General features: G+C 58.7%; 2 protein-coding genes across 5 annotated transcripts in view; one reads left to right on the forward strand and one right to left on the reverse strand.

Moving 5' to 3' along the window:
- Positions 1-3,179, reverse strand: part of BCAP31 (B cell receptor associated protein 31) — a 29,600-nt gene extending 26,421 nt beyond the window's left edge. Inside the window, exons 1-3 of one of the 4 annotated variants that reach the window (XM_042974359.1) lie at positions 3,096-3,179; positions 1,928-2,063; positions 70-170 (exon numbers count right to left, since the gene is read on the reverse strand). In XM_042974359.1, the coding sequence (XP_042830293.1) occupies positions 70-170; positions 1,928-2,019 (193 nt within the window). In that variant the 5' untranslated portion in view covers positions 2,020-2,063; positions 3,096-3,179. The other 3 variants (XM_042974360.1, XM_042974358.1, XM_042974361.1) reach the window with 3 other exon arrangements.
- A 406-nt stretch (positions 3,180-3,585) lies between these two features.
- On the forward strand, positions 3,586-23,647 carry ABCD1 (ATP binding cassette subfamily D member 1). Its single transcript, XM_042974400.1, has 10 exons — positions 3,586-4,889; positions 7,600-7,780; positions 15,252-15,394; positions 15,488-15,656; positions 16,258-16,352; positions 19,132-19,277; positions 19,864-20,009; positions 21,881-21,965; positions 22,225-22,350; positions 22,480-23,647. The coding sequence occupies exons 1-10, from the start codon at positions 3,990-3,992 to the stop codon at positions 22,688-22,690; spliced, it is 2,202 nt and encodes a 733-aa protein (XP_042830334.1). The 5' UTR covers positions 3,586-3,989; the 3' UTR covers positions 22,691-23,647.
- The last annotated feature ends 260 nt before the right edge of the window (positions 23,648-23,907 follow it).

Below are 23,907 nucleotides of genomic sequence, written 5' to 3' on the forward strand. Positions count from 1 at the left end.
CTTGCAGCAGAGGCCATGCCATGGCGAAGGGTCTGGGCAGGTGGCCGCCCTCAGCCACGGCTCACTCACCGATGACCAGCAGCACAAGGATGACGATGAGAACTACGAAGAAGGTATTGCCGTACATCACCACCAGCTCCACCAGGCGGGACTTGAAAATCTTCTGCCACCTGTGAAGACAAAAAGGCTGAAGAAACAAACACACCTGGGACTCAGGCCCCAGGAACAGAGCCAGTCCCGCACTCTTCTCCAATGGCTGAGTATCTTGAAAAGACTCGGCCTCAGTGGCCTGCAGTGCTCCAATTTAGGACAGCTGTTCAAGAGCGCAAAGGGGAAAAAAAAAAAAAAAAAGGCCTGTGCGCGTATAAAAAAATTCTAAAAAAGCACAATCTTAAACGCTAGTCATCTCTAGGGGAAGAAACAAAATCTTTGTTTGATTACTAAGGTATAATTAACACACGACATACTACCAGTTTCAGGGGCAGGAGAAGCGAAAACCGAACCTTTTGTTGCGTTCCTCTACGTGATATTCAAAACGATGGCCACACGCACACTTCTTCAAACAGCTTCTCCACGTGACCCAAGTGCGTTCATCTAGACTCCCACCACCCTAGGTTATTGTGAAGCAGACCCAAGACCCTTCTTCATTTCCTTCCATAAGTACTTAAGGATGTAACTCTGTCACGAAAGCACCTTTGGAAATGGCTAATGCAATCACAATGCCATCGCCAGACCTCAAGAAAATTAACAAGAATCCCTCGTTATCAGAGCCAGAGTCCCAAAATCCAATTGCTGCATTTCTTTTTAAAGCTTGGTTTGTTTGAATCTGAACTGATGAGGTTTTGACTCTGCATGTAGTTGGTATTTTCAATTTCTCCTCACCCTCTTCTGTCTTCCTTCCCAGACCACTTTTTGCAAAAACCAGGTTGGTTATCTTACAAAGCTGCCCAGGTCACAGCTCCAAAAGGGCCTCTGTCTCTGCATCTCCCCCCTGAACTGTATGAAGTGTGAAGAGACTCAGATCTGGCTTTGGCAAAAACATTTCTTAGACAAGGTTGAACACTTTTTATCCCATCAGCGGTCCGTATCTTTCAATTGAAAAGTTTTTTAAGGGGCGCCTGGGTGGCTCAGTCGGTTGAGCGTCCGACTTCAGCCCAGGTCATGATCTCGCAGTCCATGGGTTCGAGCCCCGCATCGGGCTCTGTGCTGACAGCTCGGAGCCCGGAGCCTGTTTCAGATTCTGTGTCTCCCTCTCTCTCTGACCCTCCCCTGTTCATGCTCTGTCCCTCTCTGTCTCAAAAATAAACATTAAAAAAAAATTTTTTTTTAAAGTTTTTTAAAATACCTGTGAAGAATTAGCCATATTTGTAATTTTCTAATTAAAATCAGAATGTGTTCACATATTACCTGCAATTAAAAATTAATCTCCAATTAACTCCGAACAGGCCCTCCATTCTTTAAAAGGAATATGGCTTCACCTCTCACTGGCTGAGTAATGCTCATGAGGCTCCTACACAATGCCAGCGGGACTAGTGAGGAGGACAAGAGTCACCAAATCAACTACAACATGACCCCATGGTGTGTGTCTTCCAGATGCCACACTGCCATCCCCTGAACCCTTGGGGATCAAGGGAAGGCAGAGGGCAGCGTTCCCAGAAACATAACCAGAGACAGCTCTTCCTCCTTTTGGGGCATTCTGAAGGCCAGAAGGCAGGGTGCCCAAGGAGGGAATTCAGCAAGACGTGACAAAGCAAAACCGTGTAGAAGGCCGGCAATAGTTAACACAGCCCCTGCCACCCCAACCCCACACGGGTTCTACCTGTTTCCATGTGGCCCCGATGCCGGGGTCTTCCCAGCTTTCCGTACACAAGCTATGGGGCTCGGCGCAGTCACCCTCTTGCTCGCCCGCTTGCTCCACGGGCCTTACCTTTTGGGAGAAATGAAGGGAATGCAGAGCAGCAGCACAGCAAAGACCTCTGCGTAGAGGAAGGTGGCGACTGCAGTCCACTGCAGACTCATCCTGTTGCTAGAAGGTTTCCAGCAGTGAGATGTGAGTTTGTTTCCTGGCAGGACAGAAAAGGGACAGAAGTCGTGAGAGCTGAGCGGCCACTCCTGACCCTCTACCCCAGCATTCCACTCGTTTTTCAAACCACTGGCTGAAACTGGGCACGACTCGGCAGGGACACTTGGCCAACGGCGCCCAAAGGCCTGACAAACTCCCGTTCGCCAGGGCGGAGGTACTTGCTGCCTCCTAGCACGCGCATTAAAAGCCACCCTTCTGGAGAATTCCTTTCCCGGTTGAGTTGGGCAAACTCCTTAGGCCTGCCTAGCCGAGAAAGCGTTTTGAATTATGATTATGCAGACGAGACAAAATTCTCGACCTCCATCGGGCCCTCTCCCTTCCCAGCCAGCCCCGGGGCGGCCGCGTCTCGATAACGCACTTTTCCCCAGAGCCGCGGCGTCCCCGCCCCCCAGGGAAACCGGAAGACCCTTCCCTGCCTAGCCTCTGAGCCTTCCCAAACAGGGCCGAAAGAGAACCTGCAGCCTCCCTCCGGGGCGCGAGCAGGGGCTAAAAATGGCCTTCCGACGCCGCATCTGCCTCCCACGAGGTGGGAGAACTCGAGGTGCCTCAGAGAGCCCCGAAGAGCGACTCCTACCGGGCGGGAGTCAGGGCCAAAAACAAACGCAGATCCCGACTAAGCGCCTCGTGGCCCCGTCCAAAGAAAGTTCTAGAAAAAGCGGTCTTTTCGGAAACCGGAAGAGCCCCTCTCCTCAGCCCTGGTCAGCCCCAGCCCCCACGCGGCTCGAGACCCGCCCTCCTCCGCGCGCCACGCACGCGACCCCCCGCGACGCGGCCCTAGCCCGCCACGCCCCCCACAGGCCCCACCCCGGCGGCCCCTCCCCAGGGGCTTCGCCACCGCCCCTCCCCCCCGCGGCGGCCCTCAAGCCCCCGGAGCCCAACTGCAGCCGCCGCCCCGACTTCCCTCCCCAGCCCCGTCCCCGCACTCCCGGCTCGGCCGTCGGCCCCACGCCCCGCGGCCCCTCCGCACTACCCGCCGCTGCCCCTCGTCGAAGGCCCGGAAGCCCACGCTCACCGAGCTTCCCACGGCCGACGCACACGCCCCGCCGCCGTCACCGAACGCTCCCACCGCAGCCCTGGCCCCGCCCCTTCCCCCGCGGCCGGAAACCGGAAGCACCCGCCGCGTCCCGCCCCGCTCCCGACCGCACCCAGGCCCCGGCGACTCCGCCCACGGCCGGTTTTCGCCCCGCCCCCGAGCCGTGGCTCCGACGCCCAGGACTGGAAGAGAAGGGGCGCCTCGAGGGTGGGCGGTGGCGCCTCGAGAGCGCGCCGGGAGGAGGGGCGGGGCCTTGGCGGGAAAGCCAGGGGCCGCTTCTCTGGCCCGCGCGGTCCTCCCACGTCTCACTGGTCCGGGGAAGGGGCGGGGCCCAGCCGTGGGGCGAGAACGGGGTGGGGCTCGCTGCGCCCGGGCTCCGCCTTCCGCCCCTCCTCCGCCTCCTCCCCTTCCCTCGACTCGCCCCTGGGGAGGGGTAGGGTGGGTGGGGATTCTGGGCGGGTGGCGGAGTCACTGTCGGCTTCAGCCGGGCTGCGGAGCGGACGGACGCGCCTAGTGCCCCGGGGAGGGGAGCCACCAGGAGTGGAGGTAGAGGAGGAGGTGTAGAGGAAGAGACGCCCTCTCTGCCGGGACGCCTCCCCGCCCCCCGAGGCTCTGACCCCAGGGGCTAGGGGCCTGACAAGTTTCTCCACCTTGGCTGCCTGAAGAGGCCGCTACCCTGGAGGGCCCTGAGCCCACCGCACCAGGGGCCCCAGCACCGCCCCGGTGGTCTAACGCGACAGTTTCAGGGACCACTGCAAGGTTTCCAGTGGCCTAGACCAGGAGCCCGGGGTCAGAGCAACAACCCTTCCGGCCACCTGCCTCGACTTCTGCCTCAGGCACCAGTCCCAGCCCCGTGCATCCAGCCCAGGTGACATGCCGGTACTCTCCACGCCCAGGCCCTCTCGGGTGACCACGCTGAAGCGCACAGCTCTGGTCCTGGCCCTCACCGCCTATGGAGCCCACAAAATCTACCCCCTGGTGCGGCAGTACCTAGCTGCAAGCAGGGGCCCTCAGGTACCGGCAGGGGAGTCCACGCAGGACGTCTCTGGGGCCACGGCAGCCAAGGCCAGCGTGAACAGGGTGTTCTTGCGGCGGCTCTTGGGGCTCCTGCGGCTGCTCTTCCCCAGGACCCTGTGCCGGGAAACGGGGCTGCTGGCGCTGCATTCGGCCTCCCTGGTGAGCCGGACTTTCCTGTCCGTGTATGTGGCCCGCCTGGACGGCCGGCTGGCCCGCTGCATCGTGCGCAAGGACCCGCGGGCCTTCAGCTGGCAGCTCCTACAGTGGCTCCTCATCGCTCTCCCTGCCACCTTCATCAACAGTGCCATCCGGTACCTCGAGGGCCAGCTGGCCCTGTCTTTCCGCAGCCGTCTAGTGGCCCATGCCTACAGCCTCTACTTCTCCCAGCAGACTTACTACAGAGTCAGCAATATGGACGGGCGCCTTCGCAACCCTGACCAGTCCTTGACGGAGGACGTGGTGGCCTTTGCCGCTTCGGTGGCCCACCTCTACTCCAACCTCACCAAGCCACTCCTGGACGTCGCCGTGACGGCCTACACTCTGGTTCGAGCGGCCCGCTCCCGTGGGGCCGGCACGGCCTGGCCCTCGGCCATCGCCGGCCTTGTCCTGTTCCTCACAGCCAACGTGCTGCGAGCTTTCTCACCTAAGTTTGGCGAGCTGGTGGCAGAGGAGGCACGGCGGAAGGGAGAGCTGCGCTACATGCACTCTCGAGTGGTGGCCAACTCAGAGGAGATCGCCTTCTATGGGGGCCACGAGGTGGGGCAGGTTGGGGTGCTGGGCACAGAGGAAAGCTCACAGCTGGGAGGCTAGGGGGCAGGCAGCCATGGACAGCGTGGAAAGCTCGGGTCTGGCTGGGGCTCATGCCAGAGGTATGGGTAGGTCATAGAAGACGAAGACTGGGGATGACAGGGCCTTGGACGGCCCAGGCTTAGGCACGGAAATGGAGAAGCAGGAAGGCTGGGCCGGGGCTGCCCACATGCTCCAGGCCACTTCTGCTTCCTCTCCTCGGTGTGGTTGGCCTGGGCTAGGAGCTGTGGATCCTAGCGGTTTCAGATGGTAGAGCTCCCTGCTTGCTCCACTCCTACAGCCAGCCAGGAGGAGGCTCCCGACCCTCCGCCAGCAGGGACTGTGGGACTCGGCCTGCTGCCTGGCCCCTCCTGGGCCGCCCCCCCCCCCCCCGCCCCGGGCCCTTTGAAGGCCGGCATCTGGCCAAGCTGGTGGGCCAGGCAGGCTGGCATTATGGGCATGACTCAGCCCAAGCGGGGGTTAACGAGCAGCACCCAGCGCGGTGGCAGCGCTGGGCACTCGGGGTCAAAGCTTCCCCCGCCTTAGCCCCCAGGCTGGCCCCTGCTACCTGCTCGGCTGCCTCCCCAGGCCCCAGGCCAGGGATGCCCGGCCCAGGCCGCCACCGCGGCGGGACGCACTTCCTGCCCGCCCGGCGGCCACCCTGCCCCCCCCCCCCCCCCCCGCATGGCCGCCCTTCCGCCTGGGTCCCAGGCCTGCCGGGAGCCCAGCGCTGGGAAAGGTTACTCGGGGCCAATGCTCCCTTTATCTCGCCTCGGCCCCTCCCCTTCCTCGTGCCTGGGGCTGCAGCTGCCTCCGGCCCTGCTCTCTGCTACTCTGGTTTCAGTTCCCGAGGGCTTCTCCAGGGAGGGGCACAATGGTATCCACCTCCTGAAGGCCTGTGTGTCCTTCCTAAGTGAGGTGGGCTCTTGTCCCTGGGGCTTGTCTCATTGGCTGCATGTGGGGCGGAGGCTGTGATTTAAAAAAAAAAAAAAAAAAAAAAAAAAAAAAGGGTTTGTCCCTGAACTCTGCAGAGGGGGCAGCCCGGGTGTAGGCCGGGCTCCAGATTAAGAGAAAATGCCTGGTCTGCAGCCACAACCCATCTCTCCCGCACGCTGGGCCGCAGGGCCTTGGCAGGCAGCCACGGCCTTGGATAAGGCGCTTGGCACGTTACCCGCAGCTACATTGTCGGCCCCGGCTGGCACGCCTGCCAGCTCCCAGCACGAGCCTGGATCACCAGGGTGCTCCCTTCAGGAACCAGGATTGGGCTGGATGCAAAGCCAAGCGATGTGGCAGACGTGGATGGTGGGGGCAGGAGAGCCCCAGCGTGTGTCCACAGCTTACGTCTTTAGGCTGGACAGCAGTGTGGGGTGACGAGCCCTCACGGGTGGGTTGGTTGCCTTTGCTGTGCGGGCATGTGGCTCACCCCAGTCTCAGCTGCTGATGCCCCTAGGGATGCTGGCCCAGGCTGGGGCACAGGTGACTGGCCGGCTGGAGGGCAGACATCACAGTATTCTGCTCTCTTTGGGATTTCATTGAGGAGGCCGATCTAGATTTCACTCAGGAGGTGGGAGCCTGTACACGCACGCACGCACGCACACGCGTGCACAGACTCTTGCTGGCTTGACAACAAGGTAAACCCCTTAGTAAGTCAAAGCATCATTTATGAGAATCTGGTTCTCTTTTAACGGCTCTGCCAGCATGGTCCAAATTCCCCACCTTTTGCTCCCTCCAAGCTGCGCGAGCTCACGCACATCACTTTGCCACTTTGGGCTGGGGCATCCTACGGTACAACGGACGTGAGAATACACGTTCGACAGCACGCGATGATTATCAAGTGGAGAGTCGGGTGTGAAGCACCTGGCAAAGGAAATGGTGCCAGGCTGGGCAGCTGTGGTCAGCCGGGGTGGGAGGGCAGGGCTGCGGCACACACCCCTGTACTGAGCCAAGGAATCTGCAACCTAATGGCCACCTTGCTGTGACCGGTTCCTGACACCCCTGGTTCCCCCTTCCTTCCCTCTCCTGCTCTCTTCTCCAGACCCTGCACGGTCCCCTTTCCCCAGCGGTCCCCGTCTTGAGGTAGCCGGTGGTGGCCAGTGCAGGAACGGGGAGGGCAGGGCAGGGCTGGCTTGGGAGCCCACCGCCCTGGTTTCTGTAGGAGGACACAGCAGAGGGCCCTTGTCCAGAAGAACCTCAGGCAGGTCGGGGAGGCGGGGCCTCAGTAGGTAGACGCTCTCTAAGCAAGTTCCTCAACACCAAGTACTGCCTTTTACTTTCCTGTGCTGCCCTTTGCTTAGTTCAGGGTGGCACTCGCCAGCAGTTGCCCAAAGGTGTCCCAAAGCCGCGCAGGGCAAAGAGAGGGGCACGGTAAGTGTCCCAACTAGACGGGTGGAAAGAATGGGCCTCCGAAGGTGGGGGCGGCAAGTCCCTTCTCTTCCTTGCCACTGTACCCCCGTACTATGACGTCAAGCAGTCCCAAAGTTTGAAAACTGTCCCCTATAAACGTGGCCCAGTTGTAACCCCCAGCCCCTGACCTTGTCATGGCCATCAAATGGCAGGGCATGTATGAGCAGTGCTGGGAGACTTGTTGCCCCCCACGGTGGTCACGGGAAGGCCTCTCTCTCTCTCTCTCTCTCTCTCTCTCTCTCTCTGTGTCTGTCTCTCTGTCGCCCCTCCCCCACAGGTGGAGCTAGCCCTGTTGCGGCACTCCTACCAGGACCTTGCTTCGCAGATTAACCTCATCCTGCTGGAACGCCTTTGGTACATCATGCTGGAACAGTTCCTCATGAAGTACGTGTGGAGCGCCTCCGGCTTACTCATGGTGGCCGTCCCCATCATCACTGCCACCGGCTACTCCGAGTCAGGTAGGAGCCAGCTCTGGGGGGCGGGGGGGAGGCAGGGACCCTGTCCTGTCCTCCTGGATCACTGAGTGCTAGGCTTGGAAGGACCAAGAGCTCAGCCGACCCACCTGCCCCTTCTGCTAGGGCCGTGAGGCCCACCCGGCATCCTCGATGGCAACCAAGGTCCCACGGCTCCTGGCTGCCTTCTGCTCTGCATGTGTCTCCGCTTCCCGGCATTTCACGCTCCTGGGTAGCACTCAGCTGAGCCCGGGGACTGTGAGTCAGGGACAACGCATGTCCCTTTCTCAGGCCCGTGCACCCTTGCCCACCTGGCCCTGTCTTCGGCTCACTGCAGCCTGCAAGTAGAGCGGCTTTCTGTGGGCCACCTCAGCGCTCGGGCCTTGGGTTTCCCGTGCCTACAACAACTCTTGTAGGTTGCAGCAGTGGGTGTAGACCTCTGCCCTGTGGTCTGGGGTGGGGGTGGGGGACAGGAAGGCCTCCTTGCTTTTCACCTTAACTACGGGATCATCAGGATTCCCACTTTGTTCCTCTAACTGCCAGTCTTTTCGTGGTTACCGCGCACGGGAGAAGAGTAGCCCCTCCCCGCCCCCAGCCTTTAGAACATTCTAACTCAGGGAGGGACCAGCCGCACTGATGTTTGAGGTAGCCCTGTGTCAAGTTTGCTTTCCTCTTGTTTTTATGCTCGGCTATTGCTTTATCGGGTCGATGTGGATTTAAATTCATCCCTGTTTACCGATTTCTATGTCTTCTAAAAGTTCTTTCTGCAAGGCTTTCATCATGGGAGCTTTGAGATTATTTTGTTGTTTCTTTCCCCCAAAGTTTGGTTGGGTGTGGGAGTCAAGGCGGACTGTCATTTTCTCTCAGCCCCTTGAGAATCTTCCATTTTCTCCAATGGAAAATCTATCAGCTTAACCGCCCCTAGAAGCCTGCATTGTCTCTCGGGTTACTTGGAAACTTCCTTCTTTGCCATCTTCCAGGTTCCCTACGAAGTGTTTACCTGTAGGTTTCTGTTTCTCCATACTTGTATGGCCTTTGTATGTTCCCATTTTTTGATCATTCTGGAAAATTCTCAGTTGTTATCTTTCCATATGTTGCCTGGTCTCGTTCTTTTACTCTTTCCTTCTGGAACTTCTGCTAGACATGCAGACCTTTGCTCTCCCCCACCTAGCACTGTGCTGAATCTGGAAGATTTCCTCTGACCTCTGTGCTCACTCACCCATCACTTCGCTTTTCAGCTGCGTCTGAGTTGAAGTTTTTTTAGTATATGTGTTGCCGAAGTGAGCGCTGATTTGAAGTTTTTTTTAATTTCAATGACTTTCTTTTTTTTAAATAATTTTTTAAGTTTATTTATTGATTTTGAGAGAGAGAGAGAGAGAGAGAGAGAGAGAGAGAGAGAGCACACACAGGAGGAGCAGAGAAAGAGACAGAGAGCGAGAGGGAGAAAAGAGAATCCCAAGCAGGCTTTGCACTGCTTCTCACGAAACACGAGATCATGACCTGAGCTGAATGCTTAACCGACTGAACCACCCAGGCGCCCCTGAGTGACTATTTGTATAAGTTCTATTTGATTCTCTTTCACACAGAAATTTGAAAACAGAAATTTTCCTTTTTTTCTTCTTTCCTTCTTCCTTTCTTTCTTTTAGAGAGAGAGAGAGAGTACACATAGGCAGGCAGAGATGGGCAGAAAGAGACAGAATCTTTTTTTAAATTTTTTTAAATGTTTATATCCATTTTGGAGACAGAGACAGAGGATGAGTGGGGGAGGGGCAGAGAGAGAGGGAGACACAGAATCCGAAGCAGGTTCCAGGCTCTGAGCCGTCAGCCCAGAGCCCGACGCGGGGCTCGAACCCACGAACTGTGAGATCATGACCTGAGCCGAAGTCGGACGCTCAACCAACTGAGTCACCCAGGCAGCCCGAGTGAGAGAGAGAGAGGGAGAGAGAGAATCTTAAAAGAGGCTCCATGTTCAGCATGGAGCCCAACACGGGGCTCGATCCCACGACCCTGGGATCATTACCCAAGGTGAAATCAAGAAACCGACTGAGCCACCCAGGCGTGCTGAACTTTTTCTTTTCAAATATGAATTCGAAACCGTTTCTAGAAGTGTCCGATTTTCTCGTCTTTTGGACTGCTCCTTTTACGCTCCACGGTCTCTATCCAACTATTTGATTATCTGAATTCTTGGGGCTCTAACTCGTGGTGTATTGTTTTCCCGTGGGCTTTGCAACCAGACTTCCGTGGGAACCCCGAGTGGTCTCACTGGAGGGGTAGTTGTCCAGTGCAGTGTGTGTGTGCTTTTGTTTGGGCCTGCACACCTGGCTAATTGACCATTTGGAGGCCATTTCACGTTAGCTTCTCAGCTCGGGGAGGAGGGGTTTCTGAACTTGGAGGCAGTATTAATTTGAACTGCACACACACAATTACAGATTCTTAGAAGAGACCTTTTGTTCGGTGCATCTAGAGCCCCAGCTGCACAGAAGAAGCTTCCCTGTCTTCTCCCATCTCTGGAGATTTCACAGGAGTACCTGGCTGCTGGCCCCTCTTTGTGCTCCTGGGAATTTCTCTTGTTTTCCTTGGAGCACAGCTCTGCTTTAAAAGGTGTAATGCTGGGGCTCCTAAGTGGTTCAGTCGGTTGAGCATCCGACTCTTTTTTTTTTTTTTTAATTTATTTATTATTGAGAGACAGAGCGTGAACAGGGGAGGGGCAGAGAGAGACACACACACACAGAATCGGAAGCAGGCTCCAGGCTCCGAGCTGTCAGCACAGAGCCCGACGAGGGGCTCGAACTCACAAACCGCGAGATCGTGACCTGAGCCGAAGTCGGACACCCAACCGACCGAGCCACCCAGGCGCCCCGAGTGTCCAACTCTTGATTTCAGCTCAGGTCATGATCCCGGGGTCATGGGATCGAGCCCCACGTTGGGCTCCATGCTGAGCATGGGGCTGGCTTGGGATTCTCTCTCTCTCTCTGCCCTTCTCCCCTGCTCACACTCGCTCTCACTCTCTCTCTCTCAAAAATGAATGAATGAATGAAATAGTTCTACTTTGGGGTGCCTGACTGGCTCAGTCGGTAGAGCATGCAACTCTCGATCTCAGGGTCATGAGTTCAAGCCCCACAATGGGCATGGAGCCTACTTAAAATAAAGCTTTTTTTTAATGTAAATAAAAGGTGTCGTATTTTGGAGCACCTGGCTGGCTCACTCGGTGGCGTATGCGACTCTTGATTTTGGGGTTGTGTATTGGAGCCCCACGTTGGGTGTGAGTAGAACTTACTTAAAAAAATAAATAAAATGTGGGTGCCGGGGTGGCTTAGTCGGTCAAGTGTCCAACTCTTGATTTTGGCTGAGGTCACGATCTGACAGTGGGCTCTGCACTGGGTGCAGAGCCTGCTTGAGATTCTCTCTCCCTCTCCCTCTGCCCCTCCCCCCACTTGCGTTTTCTCTCTCGCTCAAAAAAAGAAATAAAATACATTTTAAAATTTCTGAACGTAAAAGGTGTCATGTGTTGTGCAGTTCCATAGTAAGAGAATTTTCAGTTATGTGTAAAGAGAGGGAGGGGAGCCTGGGTGGCTCAGTCGGTTAAGTGACTGGCTCTTCATTTGAGCTCAGGTCACGATCTTGAGGTTCATGAGTTCAAGGCCCACATCAGGCTCCGAGCTGACAGTGTGGAGCCTGCTTGAGATTCTCTCTCTCTCCCTCTCTGCCCCTCCTGTGCGCGCTTGCGTTCTCTCTCAAAATAAGTAAAATAAACTTTAAAAATTTTTTAAAGAGAGAGAGAGAGGCTGACTTGTTTCAGAACCAGAAGCCTCTCTGATTCTCTCCCTATTTGTGTCTCTGCCTTGGGGCTTCTAAACCCTCCACTGTCTGTCCCCCTCTGGGTAACCCCCAAGAGGAAGGATCTATTGGAGGGGGGTTACTGCTTTCTGCCGCAAAGGCCATACGGAAAGGGCGGCCTTGATTTAGACACAGGTGCCAGACCCGGTCAGCACCCCTGGCCTGGAGCACGGGGACCCGCCCACGAGGTGACCTGTGGTTTCCGTGAAGAAGCGCCTGCAGCTACTTTCCTCTATAGCTGGCCGTGGGGCCTGTCTGGTCCCGAGGCTTCTCCCTCCTGTGAAAGCCTAGGACTTTTTGGAGCCCCTGCTACACTAGGCTTTGTGAGCAATTCAAAGAAGAGTGAGCTCTTGTCCCTGGCCTCGCGGCACCTGTGAAAACAAAATACTCCTGCCCCCCTGTTCCCTCTACTTCTGACTCACAGCCCCCTTGTTATTCCTCTGAAGCAATGCTTGTGCCTCAGGGCCTTTGCAGGTGACTGCTCTAATGTGCTTCCCTCTGATGACAGCACCCACCCCCCCACCGTCCTCTTCCCCTTCCCCGCCTCACTGCTGTCCTGACACTGAACACCCTGTCTACTCTACTTCTCTATTTGCTTTATTGTCACTCTGCCACTTTAGGCTGTGTGCTCAGTGGGGGCAGGGGTTTTTGTCCGTTTTGTCCTCGCTGCGTCCCCAGTCCCCGGTGGCTAAGTGAGGGCTCTAGGTGCTTCGAGGAGGCTGAGAGCACTGGGGACCAATGGGAGGAGACAGATACTTCCCAATTGTCAAGTGGGGAAAATTTGGATACCTTTGCCCTTCTGGCCTGGAGCTGCAAGCCTGGAGGGCCCAGAGGAGGAGTGGCCTTGCTGTGAACAGCAGCCTGTGTTCCGCTCCGGGGCCCTGGTCTTAGCTGCCTGAGTCTCTGCAGTAACCTATGGAGAGGTCGGTTAGTTCTGCCTCCAAGGAGGTGCCAGCTATTGCCAGGATGCCCCTGGCAGCTGCACACCATTTCCCTGTGTGTGCAGTCACTGCCCAGCTCTTGGGACCTGTGAGGAGGAAGGCTTATGGCCCCCCTGCCTGTTGGGGGCTATGTCCCCCCGGGCACGATGGGAAGTTAGGCCCGGGACCATACGCTATCAGGATTAACAGTCCCGTCCCCTGGATTCCTGGGCCAGGCCCAAGAAAAGGCAACGCAAGGCTCTCAGGCCATCCGTCCCATCCATTTTTCACCATGTGCTGTTCTGGAGGCCGTCTGCCCTGAACCCGCCTCCCGCCCCTTCCCACCCCACCCCCGCCCATCATAACCCTGGAGTCCCCGGGCTCTTTACAGAATCTTCCTTCCCACCACTTCAGCCCGGGAGCCTCTGCTTCCCCTGGATACCCCCAGCGGGCACTGTTCACTCTCCCACACCCCGGGACCCTCGGACTCGGCCTCCCCCCTTGCTCCCCATCACCATTTCCAGAGCATTCCTTGTGTAAAAGCCCTGCCCCCCTGAGAGCTCTAAGGATCAAGGGAGTCAAGTCCACTGACAGGAGAGGACCAAAGTGCACAACCGTGGGCTCTAGACTGAAACAGACAAGCAAGTCAAGACAGAAACGGGCTCCTGGGGAGAAACAGCGGCATCAAGGATGGCCACGCTCACGGAGGCCAAAGAATGCAGCCTCGTGGGGAGAGATGAGGGAGAGATGGGGGGTGGTGATGGAGGTCCAAAAGGGACGCTCATGTTGGAGAGGCCCCGGGGTACACAGCTCTGGGCGTGTGTAGGTGTGGCCCTGAGAGGGGCTGCTGCCATCAGCGCAGGACACGGAAGGAGGGCAGTTTCGAGGGAAGGAGGGGACTGTGCCACAGAAGAAGGCCAAATGCCCCGTGGCTCATTTTCTCGCCCCCGTTATTGAGATATAATTAACATACCGTACAATTCAGCCTTTTAAAGGGTACAATTCAGCGGTTTTTAATATATTTGCAAAATGGTGCAACCGTCGCCACTGTCTAAGTCCAAAACGTTGTCATCGCCACAGAAAGAAACCCTGGACTCCCCATCCCTCCCCCCACCCAGCCCCTGGCACCTACACCTCTTTCTGTTCCTGTAGATGTGCCTCTGGGGGACATTTCTCATAAACGGAATCATTCAGCATGTGGCCTTTTGTGTCTGGCCTCTTTCGCTCAGCATAGCACTTTCGAGGTTCAGCCACATTGTGGGATGAGTCAGTGCCTCACTGCCTTTCGTGACTGAATAATATTCATATGCATATGTACGTACGTACGTACATACACGGCAGTTTCTTTCCTACCCCTCCGCTGATGGACGTTTGGGTTGTTTGCACCCTTTGGTGATTGTGAATAACGTTGCCGCGATCATTTGTATACAGGTTTCCGTGTGAATGGATACTTTTGTTTCTCCTGGATACATGCCCAGGCATGGGATTGCTGAGTTTTCCGGTAACTCTATGTTGAACTTTTTGAGGAAGCGCCGAACTGTCTTCCAGGCCGGGCCATTTTACAGCCCTCACAGCGGTGTGTGAGCCCATCTTTTTTCTCTTCCTCACCAACACCTGTTATCATTTCTTTCTAATTCTAGCCGTCCTAGGGCATGTGAAGTGGTATCTCACTGTGGTTTTATTTTTTTTTATTTTTTTTTATTTTTTTTTATTTTTGAGAGAGACGGAGACAGCGTGAGCGGGGGAGGAGCAGAGAGAGGGGAAAGGAGAGAGTATCCCGAGCAGGCCCCACGCTGTCAGCACGGAGCCCAATGCAGGGCCCGAACCCACAAACCCGTGAGATCATGACTTCAGCCGAAACCAAGACGAAGCCAGCCAGGCGCCCTTAGCTGTGCTTTTGATTTCTATTTCTCTGGTGACTAATCCCGTTGAGCATCTTTTCACATGCTTATTGGCCTTTTGTAGATCAAAGAAATACAGTAGAAATGCCAATTCGGATCTTTTGCCCATTGTCTAACTGGGTTCTCTTTGTTTTTGAATTTAAAAAGTCCTTTGCAGGGGCGCCTGGGTGGCTCAGTCGGTTAAGCATCCGACTTCGGCTCAGGTCATGATCTCACAGTCCTTGGGTTCGGGCCCCGCGTCGGGCTCTGTGCTGACAGCTCAGAGCCCGGAGCCTGCTTCGGATTCTGTGTCTCCCTCTCTCTCTGCCCCTCCCCTGCTCACACTCTGTCTCTCTCAAAAATAAATACAACATTAAAAAATACATTAAAAAAAAGAAAAAGTTCTTTACATATTCTGGATACGAGACCCTTATCAGATACGTGATTTGTGAATATGTTCTCTCAGTCTATAGGTTGTCTCTGCGCTTTTTTTATGTTTTTTTTCAGTGCCCAAAAGGTTTTGATTTTGATGAAGCTCATTTATCTGTTTTCCTTTTGTTGTCTGTATTTTTGGTGTCGTATTTAAGGAGCCAGGCCTAATCCCAGGTCACAGAGACTTAACGCCTGCTTTCTCCTGAGAGTTTTACAGTCTCGGCACATACGCGCAGGCCAGCGCTCCACTTTAAGTTAGTTTTTGTGTGTGGTGCAAAGCAGGGGTCATTCTCTGGCGAGTGGGTACCCGCCTGTCCCACACCGTCTGCCGGGGAGACTTGTCTTTCCCCTAGTGGGTCAGTTTTGATTCTCCACTGTCCCCTCCCTTCTTCCCACTGTGCTCCATAGACTCAGAGGCAGTGAAGAAGGCCGCCTTGGAGATGCGGGAAGGGGAGCTCGTGAGCGAACGCACAGAAGCCTTCACCATTGCCCGCAACCTCCTCACCGCTGCCGCGGATGCCATCGAGCGGATCATGTCGTCCTACAAGGAGGTACCCCCATCCCAGCCGCGGGCCCCTCTCCGCTGTGCCGCCCACCCCACCCCCCAGCTGGCAGGGTCTGAGCCAGCGTCACCCTCCCCACAGGTGACAGAGCTGGCTGGCTACACGGCCCGAGTACACGAGATGTTCCAGGTATTCGAAGATGTCCAACACTGCCGTTTCAAGAGGCCTGGCGAGCTGGAGAGCACTCAGGCAGGAGCCGGGGCTGTGGGGCGCTCTGGTGTCCGTGTAGAGGGGCCCCTGCGGATCCGAGGTAAGGGCACCCTCCCCGCAGACACCCCCCCCCCCCCACCCAGAGGGCAGCATCTTCGAGCTGCGCCCCAGGGAGGGACTTCCCCCGGACTGCTGTGGCCCCCTGCAGCCTTCTTTCCCAGAGCAGTAACCGCTGGCCAACCCCTTGCTTGCCGGCTCCTTCCCGGTGCCCTGGCTGAGATTTCTGTTATTTCTCTTTGCAAAAGAGGGGGGCGTGGTCCCCGAGTAGAGGGGACCGCTCCCCCGTGTGGGCAGCAAGAGAAAGTTCAAGACTACAGCAGAGGCCACGATGCTGTGGAAGAGGGGCCCAAGCGTTGAAGCCGCCATTAAAATGGTAGCAAGAGCAGAGGGTTTTATGGAACAAGGCTAGACTCCGTGCCTCAGGTTCCAGAAGCCACAGAACTGACTTCGCCCCTCCCCTGCCCAGAGCTCGGCACCAGACACTGGTTGGGGTGGACTTCCGGAAGACCCAGCATATTCCCAAGGGGGCCCCGGACCACACACTGGCATGCTGTGAGCGGGTTGGGGGGCACATGGAATCCACCAGAAGTCAGAGGGAGTGCTACTGCCCTCTCCATTCCTTCGTTGCGTTCTCTCTCCAGGCCAAGTGGTAGATGTGGAACAGGGAATTATTTGTGAGAACATCCCCATCATCACGCCCACGGGAGAGGTGGTGGTGTCCAGCCTCAACATCAGGGTAAGTCACGTGGGGGACAGGTGGGGGGATGCCTGGCCCAGAAGTGTGGGCTGGGCTGGGCTGGGCTGAGCTACCCTGGGCCTGGCCTTCTGCATCTATGAGCCCCCAGTCCTTGGTGTCTGGCCTGCCGGCCTGCATATGCTGTCAGTCCCCGGATGTACTTAGCAGGCAGGCTAAGGTCAAGTTGAGAGGCCAGCGTGTCCCTGACTATTGGCTCTGGCGCAGTGGAGTCAGAGCTCATCAAAGCGACTAGCGGCTACTAGGAGTGGCCGAAGGTCACCCGAGGGCTCCTGGCCCCATCCTTGCCACCCTCCCCGGTTCCATCCCTGAGAAGCCTGGGACTTGGGGACTCTGGCTCAAGTCCAACTATGGTAGAATAGATTGCTCCAGTGACCTGGGCTTGGGGTCCCCCCATCTGCTTCGAGAAGCCCCCAGTGCAGGTGTGTGCGGACTTCAGCCTGGCCCGCTGGGAGGGCTCTCAGCCACTACAGAGGCTGTCTGATGGCCAACATCCACCAGTCACCTTGTCCCTAGCCAGAGCTTTGGACAGGGTCAGGGAATGATAGGATGAAGGAGAGACCTGTTGGCAGGGGTGGGGGCAGGGGGTCAGGGTGAGAAGTGAGAGGGAGTCTTTCATTCATTCATTCATTCATTCATTCATTTTTTCATTCGTTCAACCAATATTCCCTAAGCCCTGGGCTGGGCACTGGGAACTAGAAGTAAATTGGAGGGGCCCTGCCCTCTGGGAGGCCCCACTCTGGGGCCCCAAAAGTATTACAAAGGTCCCCAGTTAGCTGCCCAGATCCCGTGCGGGCCACAGTAAGGGTAGTCCCGTCCCTGTGGGGCACGGAGGTCACCTGAAGCTTCACCCAGGAGCCTCGGGACAGGTGGGCTGCATGATGAAGACCTCCCCCTAGGGCAGGCAGAAAGAAGGCCATGAAGTGGCAGGAGCACAGAGCTAAGGGACCTCGGGGCCGGGTCCCGTAGAGGCCTCGTGCACCTGGCCGCAGAGCCGGCTCGGCAGGAGCCGTGGCCGGGCCGGGGGTAAGTGAAAAGAGGCAAGTGCCTGGGGCTCCTTTCCTTGGCCTGCCGGGAGGACCTTGAGAGCCAGTTGGAGGCGGGCACATTTCGTCACCCCAGGCAACACAGGACCGTGGTGTGATCCCCATCGCCCCTGCCTGTGGTCACTCTTGCGGCATGGCAGGAAGCCACCGATGATTGGTTTGCCCAAGGCGAACGATTTCCAGGCAGGCCCAGTGACAGCCAAGTAGGCCAAGACTGGGGGCCCTGGCGAGCCAGGGCGCAGCTGGTTAGAGAGCGTGGCCAGGCGAGAAGGGGTGACCGTGGCAGGCGGGGGGAAGAGCAGGGGTGGGTGGCTAAGCAGAAGCTGGGCTCCGGGACTAGGAGACGTTGGGGAAGAGAAGGAAGCGGTTCCCAGTCGTGATCGCCCAGGCGCAGAAGTGGGACAGGGGCGGGGAAGGGGACCAGAGAGGCAGCCTGGCGCTGGCTGGGGGCTGGGCCGGGCCTGCCGGACTGCTGGGTGCACATTGATGGGCCCAGGCCCCGCTAGAGAGACTTTATAGTGTAACAGAGGACCACAGAGTGAGGGGCTCAAACTACAGGAGTGGATTCTGGAGGCCGGAAGTCCAGATCAGGGTGTCTGGTAGGTGAGGGAGAGTCTGTCTATCCCAGGCCATCGGCAGTGTTCCCGGCCTTGGCTTCACGTCAAACTGTGTGTGCCTTCATCTTGACGTGGTGTTCTTCCTGTGTGCACGTCTCTGCGTCCGAATGTCCCCGTGTGATAAGGATACCAGTCACGTGGGATGAGGGGCCCACCCCACTCCAGGATGACCTCATCTAAATTTAATTAATTATATTTGCAAAGACTCTGTTTCCAAATAAGGTCACATTCTGAGTGAGGTCTTGGGGGTAGGACTCCAACATGTGCATCTGGAGGGACCCCGCTCAACCCACAACGCCGGCGCACTCAGGCCACCTAGGGACTTACGTGGGTCAGCAGGAGAGCGGTGCCACCATCAGTCACGCTCTGAGAGAGTGGAAGTTAACGTGGCCTCGGGCGGGGGGTGGGGGGGTTGTAGGTTGGGAGCTGTGCCCGGGTGCCCTGGCTTCATGCCCCGTACTCTCCCCTGCCTCCCGAGGACGGTGGTCTCCCTGCCATTTGACCCCCTCTTTCCTGCATACGCACCCCCAGGCTACCCCCCCCCCCCAGCCCGCAGCAGGCATTTCTATAAGACCAGCAGGCATCATGGAATCCGGTGACTGGGGAGCCTGAGGCCTTGACACTGAGGCCGGGGGTCACAGAGGCATCTTCCCAGCACCCTAGGACCTGCAGGGACAGTGAGAGGGCCACGGAAGCAGGAGGACTGGCCAGGCATGAGGAACAGAGTTGGGAGTTTGTACCGTCCACCTAGAACTCGAAGGAAACTGCTTTTCTCAGGACAGTCTCTCACGGGAAAGCGAGGGACAGCGACCCTACTAGGACAGCGAGCACATGGGGACTCCTAGCGAGGCGGGACGGCATGGCAGAGAGGGCGACGTGGACTTTCTGAGGCTGGCCCCATGCTCTCCGGAACACGAAAGGGGCTTAGGGGACAGGCCGGGACCCAAAACAGGCGTCAGGTTAGGGCTCTGGGCGCTGGACCTCACGCCTCGGGCCCTTGGCTGGGGGAGCCCCTGAGTGTGGGCCACGGTCAGAGGAGGGAGGGCCCCCGCGGCCCTGCCTCTGCCGGGGCCCCACGCCGCACCGCTGCCCCCACAGGTGGAAGAAGGCATGCACCTGCTCATCACGGGCCCCAACGGCTGCGGCAAGAGTTCTCTGTTCCGGATCCTCGGCGGGCTGTGGCCCGCATACGGCGGCGTGCTGTACAAGCCCCCGCCCCAGCGCATGTTCTACATCCCTCAGAGGTGAGGGGGAAGGGGGCCCGGCGCCCAGCTCTGCCCCTGCGCCCCCCTCCTGTGGGACCCACCGCCCAGGAGCCAGCAGAGCTTGGGGCATCGGGAGAGGACGGCAACATTCTGCCCCGGAGTCCAAGGGCCACAGCGCCTCCACCCACCGCCCCGCCCTCGCCTGCCCGCCGGGCGGCTCCACCGCATGTGACTGTGTGCACACAGAAGGGGGCGGACCGTGTGTCTGTGCGCGAGTGGGTGTGTGTCTGTGCACGTGCACGAGCGTGCCAGACGTGTGAGCACGCACTTATGCATGCGGGGGGACTGTGCACAGCGCGTGGTGCGCGTGCATGGGGGGGGGCACGGTGTGAGCACTGCCCGGATCAGTTTGTGGAAGGGCCTGTGGGCTTCGAGTCAGCCCCGAGTCCAGCAGCCAGCGCCCTTGACAGGCCGTCGGTGGGGGTGGGGGCAGAGCCCACTCGGGCACAGGCTGTTGGTGGGGGGGGAAGGGGGTGACAGGACCCACTAGGGCACAGGCCGTCGGTGGGAGGGGGCGGGGAACAGGGTCAACCCTGCCCTTAGCGGACGTGAAGCTTCCCCGCAGGCCCTACATGTCCGTGGGCTCCTTGCGAGACCAGGTGATCTACCCAGACTCTGTGGAAGACATGCGAAGGAAAGGCTATTCGGAGCAGCACCTGGAGGCCATTCTGGACATCGTGCACCTGAACCACATACTGCAGCGGGAAGGGGGTAAGGGAGGGGGTGGCCCGTCCCACCTATCGGCCCCAGGGAGTGAGCCACCTATCAATTGCCCTTTGGCCCAAGACTCAGCCCGGGGACCGGCTGCCACCCCCACCACTGCCTCCCTCTCGCCCCTGAGGGATAAAGATAGTCCCTGCATCCGAGAGTCCAAAGTGCTAGCGCCCTGGAATGCCCCAGCTGGTGGGCGGAAGTCATGAGGGCAGCCAGGCACAGCGGGAAGCGTGCGATGGGGGTGCTCACTTTTGGCCCGGGACACCTTGTTCAGGCCATCGGGCTCAGGGGCAGGGAGGCTCCTGTGGGCCAGGCAGGGAGCCCAGGCTTTCCCTGACAGTGAAGGAAGCCTTTGGCAGGCCCGAGGCAGGGAAGTGACAGGTCTAGCGAGAGGACAGAGCACGGGTGGAACGTGTGCCCAGGGTGTCCGTGCAGAGCGCCTCTAGCACAGGGAGCAGGACACAGCCAGAGGGGACGCTTGCGTTTCCGTCTTGAGCCTGGGAGGCGCCATCCCCTGGGAAGGAGGCGGCAGGAGTGGAGGGACAAGCTGGTAGCCCAGGGCTGCGGAGCTGCTGGAGGAAAGGGAGGTGGGGCTGGGCTCAATTTTCTTCCTGAAATTTGAGAGCCTGGGCTGCGCTTCCTGCCTCGTCACTTGGGGACAGCTTGGCCGTAAGCAGCGACCTCACCTCTCGAGACTCTTCCCCTGCAAAAGGGGACAGCTCCCTTAGCACCAGCCTGACACAAAACCCGTCTTGTAAGGACTCATAGCGGGTGTTCAGGGCACAGCAGATGATTCATGAGGCTTCTTCCCAGATGTCGTCGCCTGTGTCACAAAGGGGGCTGGAGGTGGTGGATTTGGGGGGGCGGCTCCTCCTGGGCCTACCCTGGTGGCTGTGGTCCCCCCAGGCTTCATCCCCGGCTTCCCTGTGTGCTGGTCAGCCCTTTTCTGTTCCAGCGGCCCCGCGCTGGGGGTGCACCCCTCCTCCTGTCTTCTCTGGCACCCCTGAGTGCGCTGGGCCCTTGAGGCCTGCCATCACAACCTATTAGCACTGAGTTCAGCTGTGAGCAGCAGAACCCCCTTCCCCGAATGAACGTCGGCAAGATCGTTCACAAGTTTATCTTACCGTGACATAAAAGTCCTGAGGAAAGCAGGCCACCACTGATGGAGGCAGCCCTGCGCTGTGAAAGGCCCCTCAGGTCGCTCAGCTATGTTAGCCTCTGCCACTGAAGCCACCTCGTGGTCCAAGATGGCTGCTCCGGCTACCACATAACATCCCAGGCCGTGGCTTGGAGAAGGGAGGGAGGGCCAAGGGCACATGCCATGTGTCTTTTAAAGAAAGTTCCAGAAGCTGCCACACGTGTAACGCACTTACACGCGTCGGCCAGAAATCAGTCACGCGGTCGCCCCTCACCTCCGGGCAAGCTACGGCCTCAAGGCAAGGTATGGAGTAGAGGCTTTCTTGTGGCTGGGCGTGCGCCCTGACAAAACTTCAAGTCCCGAGGGAGGACCGAGTGGAGGTAGTTGCTTCTGCTCAGACTCGCTAAGGCACTGGCGACAGGCAGTGACAAACACCCAGTCCCCGCGGGTGAGGACCCTCCAGGAGACGCTGCTGCAGTCATCCGTGGGGCTGTGCCACGACCGTCTGCACAATTCTGATCACGTCTTTTTGGGCTATTAAAGTCTTACCTCCAGGTAGGTAAGTAGGCAGGACACGCGTACCCAGTGGCCAGCCTTCTCCAAAGTCAAACGTGCCACCGTCTTCCACTCTCACTAGCCTCTCCAGCCCCTCCCACGTCCCCCGGGTCTGGGCCCCTGCTGATGCCCAGCCCTTGCTGAATCCGACAGAACCCCCTTGTGCCCCGCCCAGGTTGGGAAGCCGTGTGTGACTGGAAGGATGTGCTGTCGGGGGGTGAGAAGCAGAGAATCGGGATGGCGCGCATGTTCTACCACAGGTGAGCTGGGCTGTCCGCGGCGCTCGGGCTCCCTCCCGCACCGAGCCAGCGGCAGAGCCGACAGGGCAGCCTGGGTGATCCCAGTGCGCTGGGTGGGACAGCCAGGTGCCCCGGGACCATTCGGAGGCCTCACCCCGGGCTCGGATTGGCCCCAAAAAGCAGAATTGGGGTTTGCACTGGGGCGGGGGGCGGGGGGGGGGCAGGCCAAGGCTTCTGCGAAGGAGGATCCACAGCCTAGCACGTTGGGCCCTGCCCCCAGGCCCAAGTACGCTCTCCTGGATGAATGCACCAGCGCCGTGAGCATCGATGTGGAAGGCAAGATCTTCCAGGCTGCCAAGGACGCTGGCATCGCGCTGCTCTCCATCACCCACCGGCCCTCCCTGTGGTAGGTGCCCTCCCTTCCCGCCTGCATTCGGCACCCCCCGGGGACATGGCAGTGGGGCGGGAGGAGGGTGCCAAGTGTCTCCTGCCGAACAGCCTCTGCCCCTCCGCCCCCGTCCCTCTCCCGGCCTAGGAAGTACCACACGCACTTGCTGCAGTTCGATGGGGAGGGTGGCTGGAAGTTTGAGAAGCTAGACTCCGCCGCTCGCCTGAGCCTGACTGAGGAGAAGCAGCGGCTTGAGCAGCAGCTGGCCGGCATTCCCAAGATGCAGCGGCGCCTCCAGGAGCTCTGCCAGATCCTGGGCCAGGGCTCTGGGGTCCTCCAGGGTGCCGCCTCTCCCTGAGCCCCGGGACCACGTGGAGGAAACAGCAGCACCCGGCCGCTCACCCCTCCAGCCAGCCCTGCCACAGGCCCACCCCGCATGCCTTTCCCTCCCGGGCCTCCTGGCCGCCAGCGAAAGCACGCACCTGTCCCTGCGCCCCCTTCCCCGGGCCGGGCGGGTGGTCCTTTCTTCTCTTCCAGGAGGGGGTGGGGGTGGAGGTGACACCCCCAGCTCGCACTGCCGGCCAGACTGTGCAGAGCCTGGCATTTGTGGGGCCCTGCCCTCCTGACACCGTGGTCCCCCTTATTCCCTCCTCTTCAGTCCCTCGGAGACCCCACGAGGTCCCCCCGGATGGCCCACCGAGGCTCCCATCCCACGGGATGCCCTTCTTGCCATAGGAACGGGCGAATGGGGCCCACAGCCAGAAGGGGCCCCCAGTGTGAACCCCTTCTCCCCACCAGTTGTTTCCAGGAGCCCTTGGGAGGAAGCGCACAGTATTTCTTAGCAAGCGATGACAAGAATGTGGTCCCTGTCCTCCTCGGCCCCTAGCCTTCTTTCCTTCTACAAGCTAATTTATTGGATCCCTGTTTGTAGCCATCTCGATTGCCAACATGAGCACCCTGCCAGCAGCGGAGGTGGCCCGGGCCACGGTCCTTCCGCAGGTGGCCTAGCCATTGAGCCAGCCCCCAGAGGCCCTGTGCCCCACCAGCCCACACTGCCGGCCACCTCCGGGGGGGTGGGGGTTGCAGACCAACTGAATGGGGGATGACTGCTGGGGCTGCCGGGCATGAGGGCACCTCTGTGCCCAGCTCAGTGCCAAAGAGGGGTCAGCCAGGGGAGCTGTCTCTGCAAAGCCAGCACCCACCCAAGAGGGAGACCCCACCACAGCCACCACCGCATGTGCCTTTCCAGGCCCTCAGCCCTCTGGCCGGGGAGCCTCCCTCAATCCCTCAGTAAAAGCCTCCCACAGAAAGTGCAGTGGTGTCACCTAGCCTCTTTGTGCGGCAGGGCTTGGGGGAGAGGCGGAGTGGGCATCAGGTCGCCTGGGCTCGAAGAATAAACTTGACCCCTACCCAAATGCACAGCTCGGCGTAGTCTCCTGGGGACATGCCGAGGAGGGAGATTTAGCAACATCTCCCAGACATAATGGCTGAGCGCCAACCGGAGTGCGGTGCAATCCCGGCCTCACAGCGCTGGGGTGGAGGGGAAGGGACTGACGCCCAGTCCCTGCAAAGTGG

Source organism: Panthera tigris, chromosome X, assembly GCF_018350195.1.
Source record: "Panthera tigris isolate Pti1 chromosome X, P.tigris_Pti1_mat1.1, whole genome shotgun sequence".
In the NCBI taxonomy this organism is placed as follows: Eukaryota; Metazoa; Chordata; class Mammalia; order Carnivora; family Felidae; genus Panthera; species Panthera tigris.

Bases quoted from the DNA above. Each gene is read 5' to 3' on its own strand.
- ABCD1 (XM_042974400.1), top strand. From the start codon at position 3,990: ATGCCGGTACTCTCCACGCCCAGGCCCTCTCGGGTGACCACGCTGAAG. The intron at 15,657-16,257 runs GTAAGGGCACCC...TTCTCTCTCCAG, and splicing joins GGGGCCCCTGCGGATCCGAG to GCCAAGTGGTAGATGTGGAA. The intron at 16,353-19,131 runs GTAAGTCACGTG...CTGCCCCCACAG, and splicing joins TGTCCAGCCTCAACATCAGG to GTGGAAGAAGGCATGCACCT.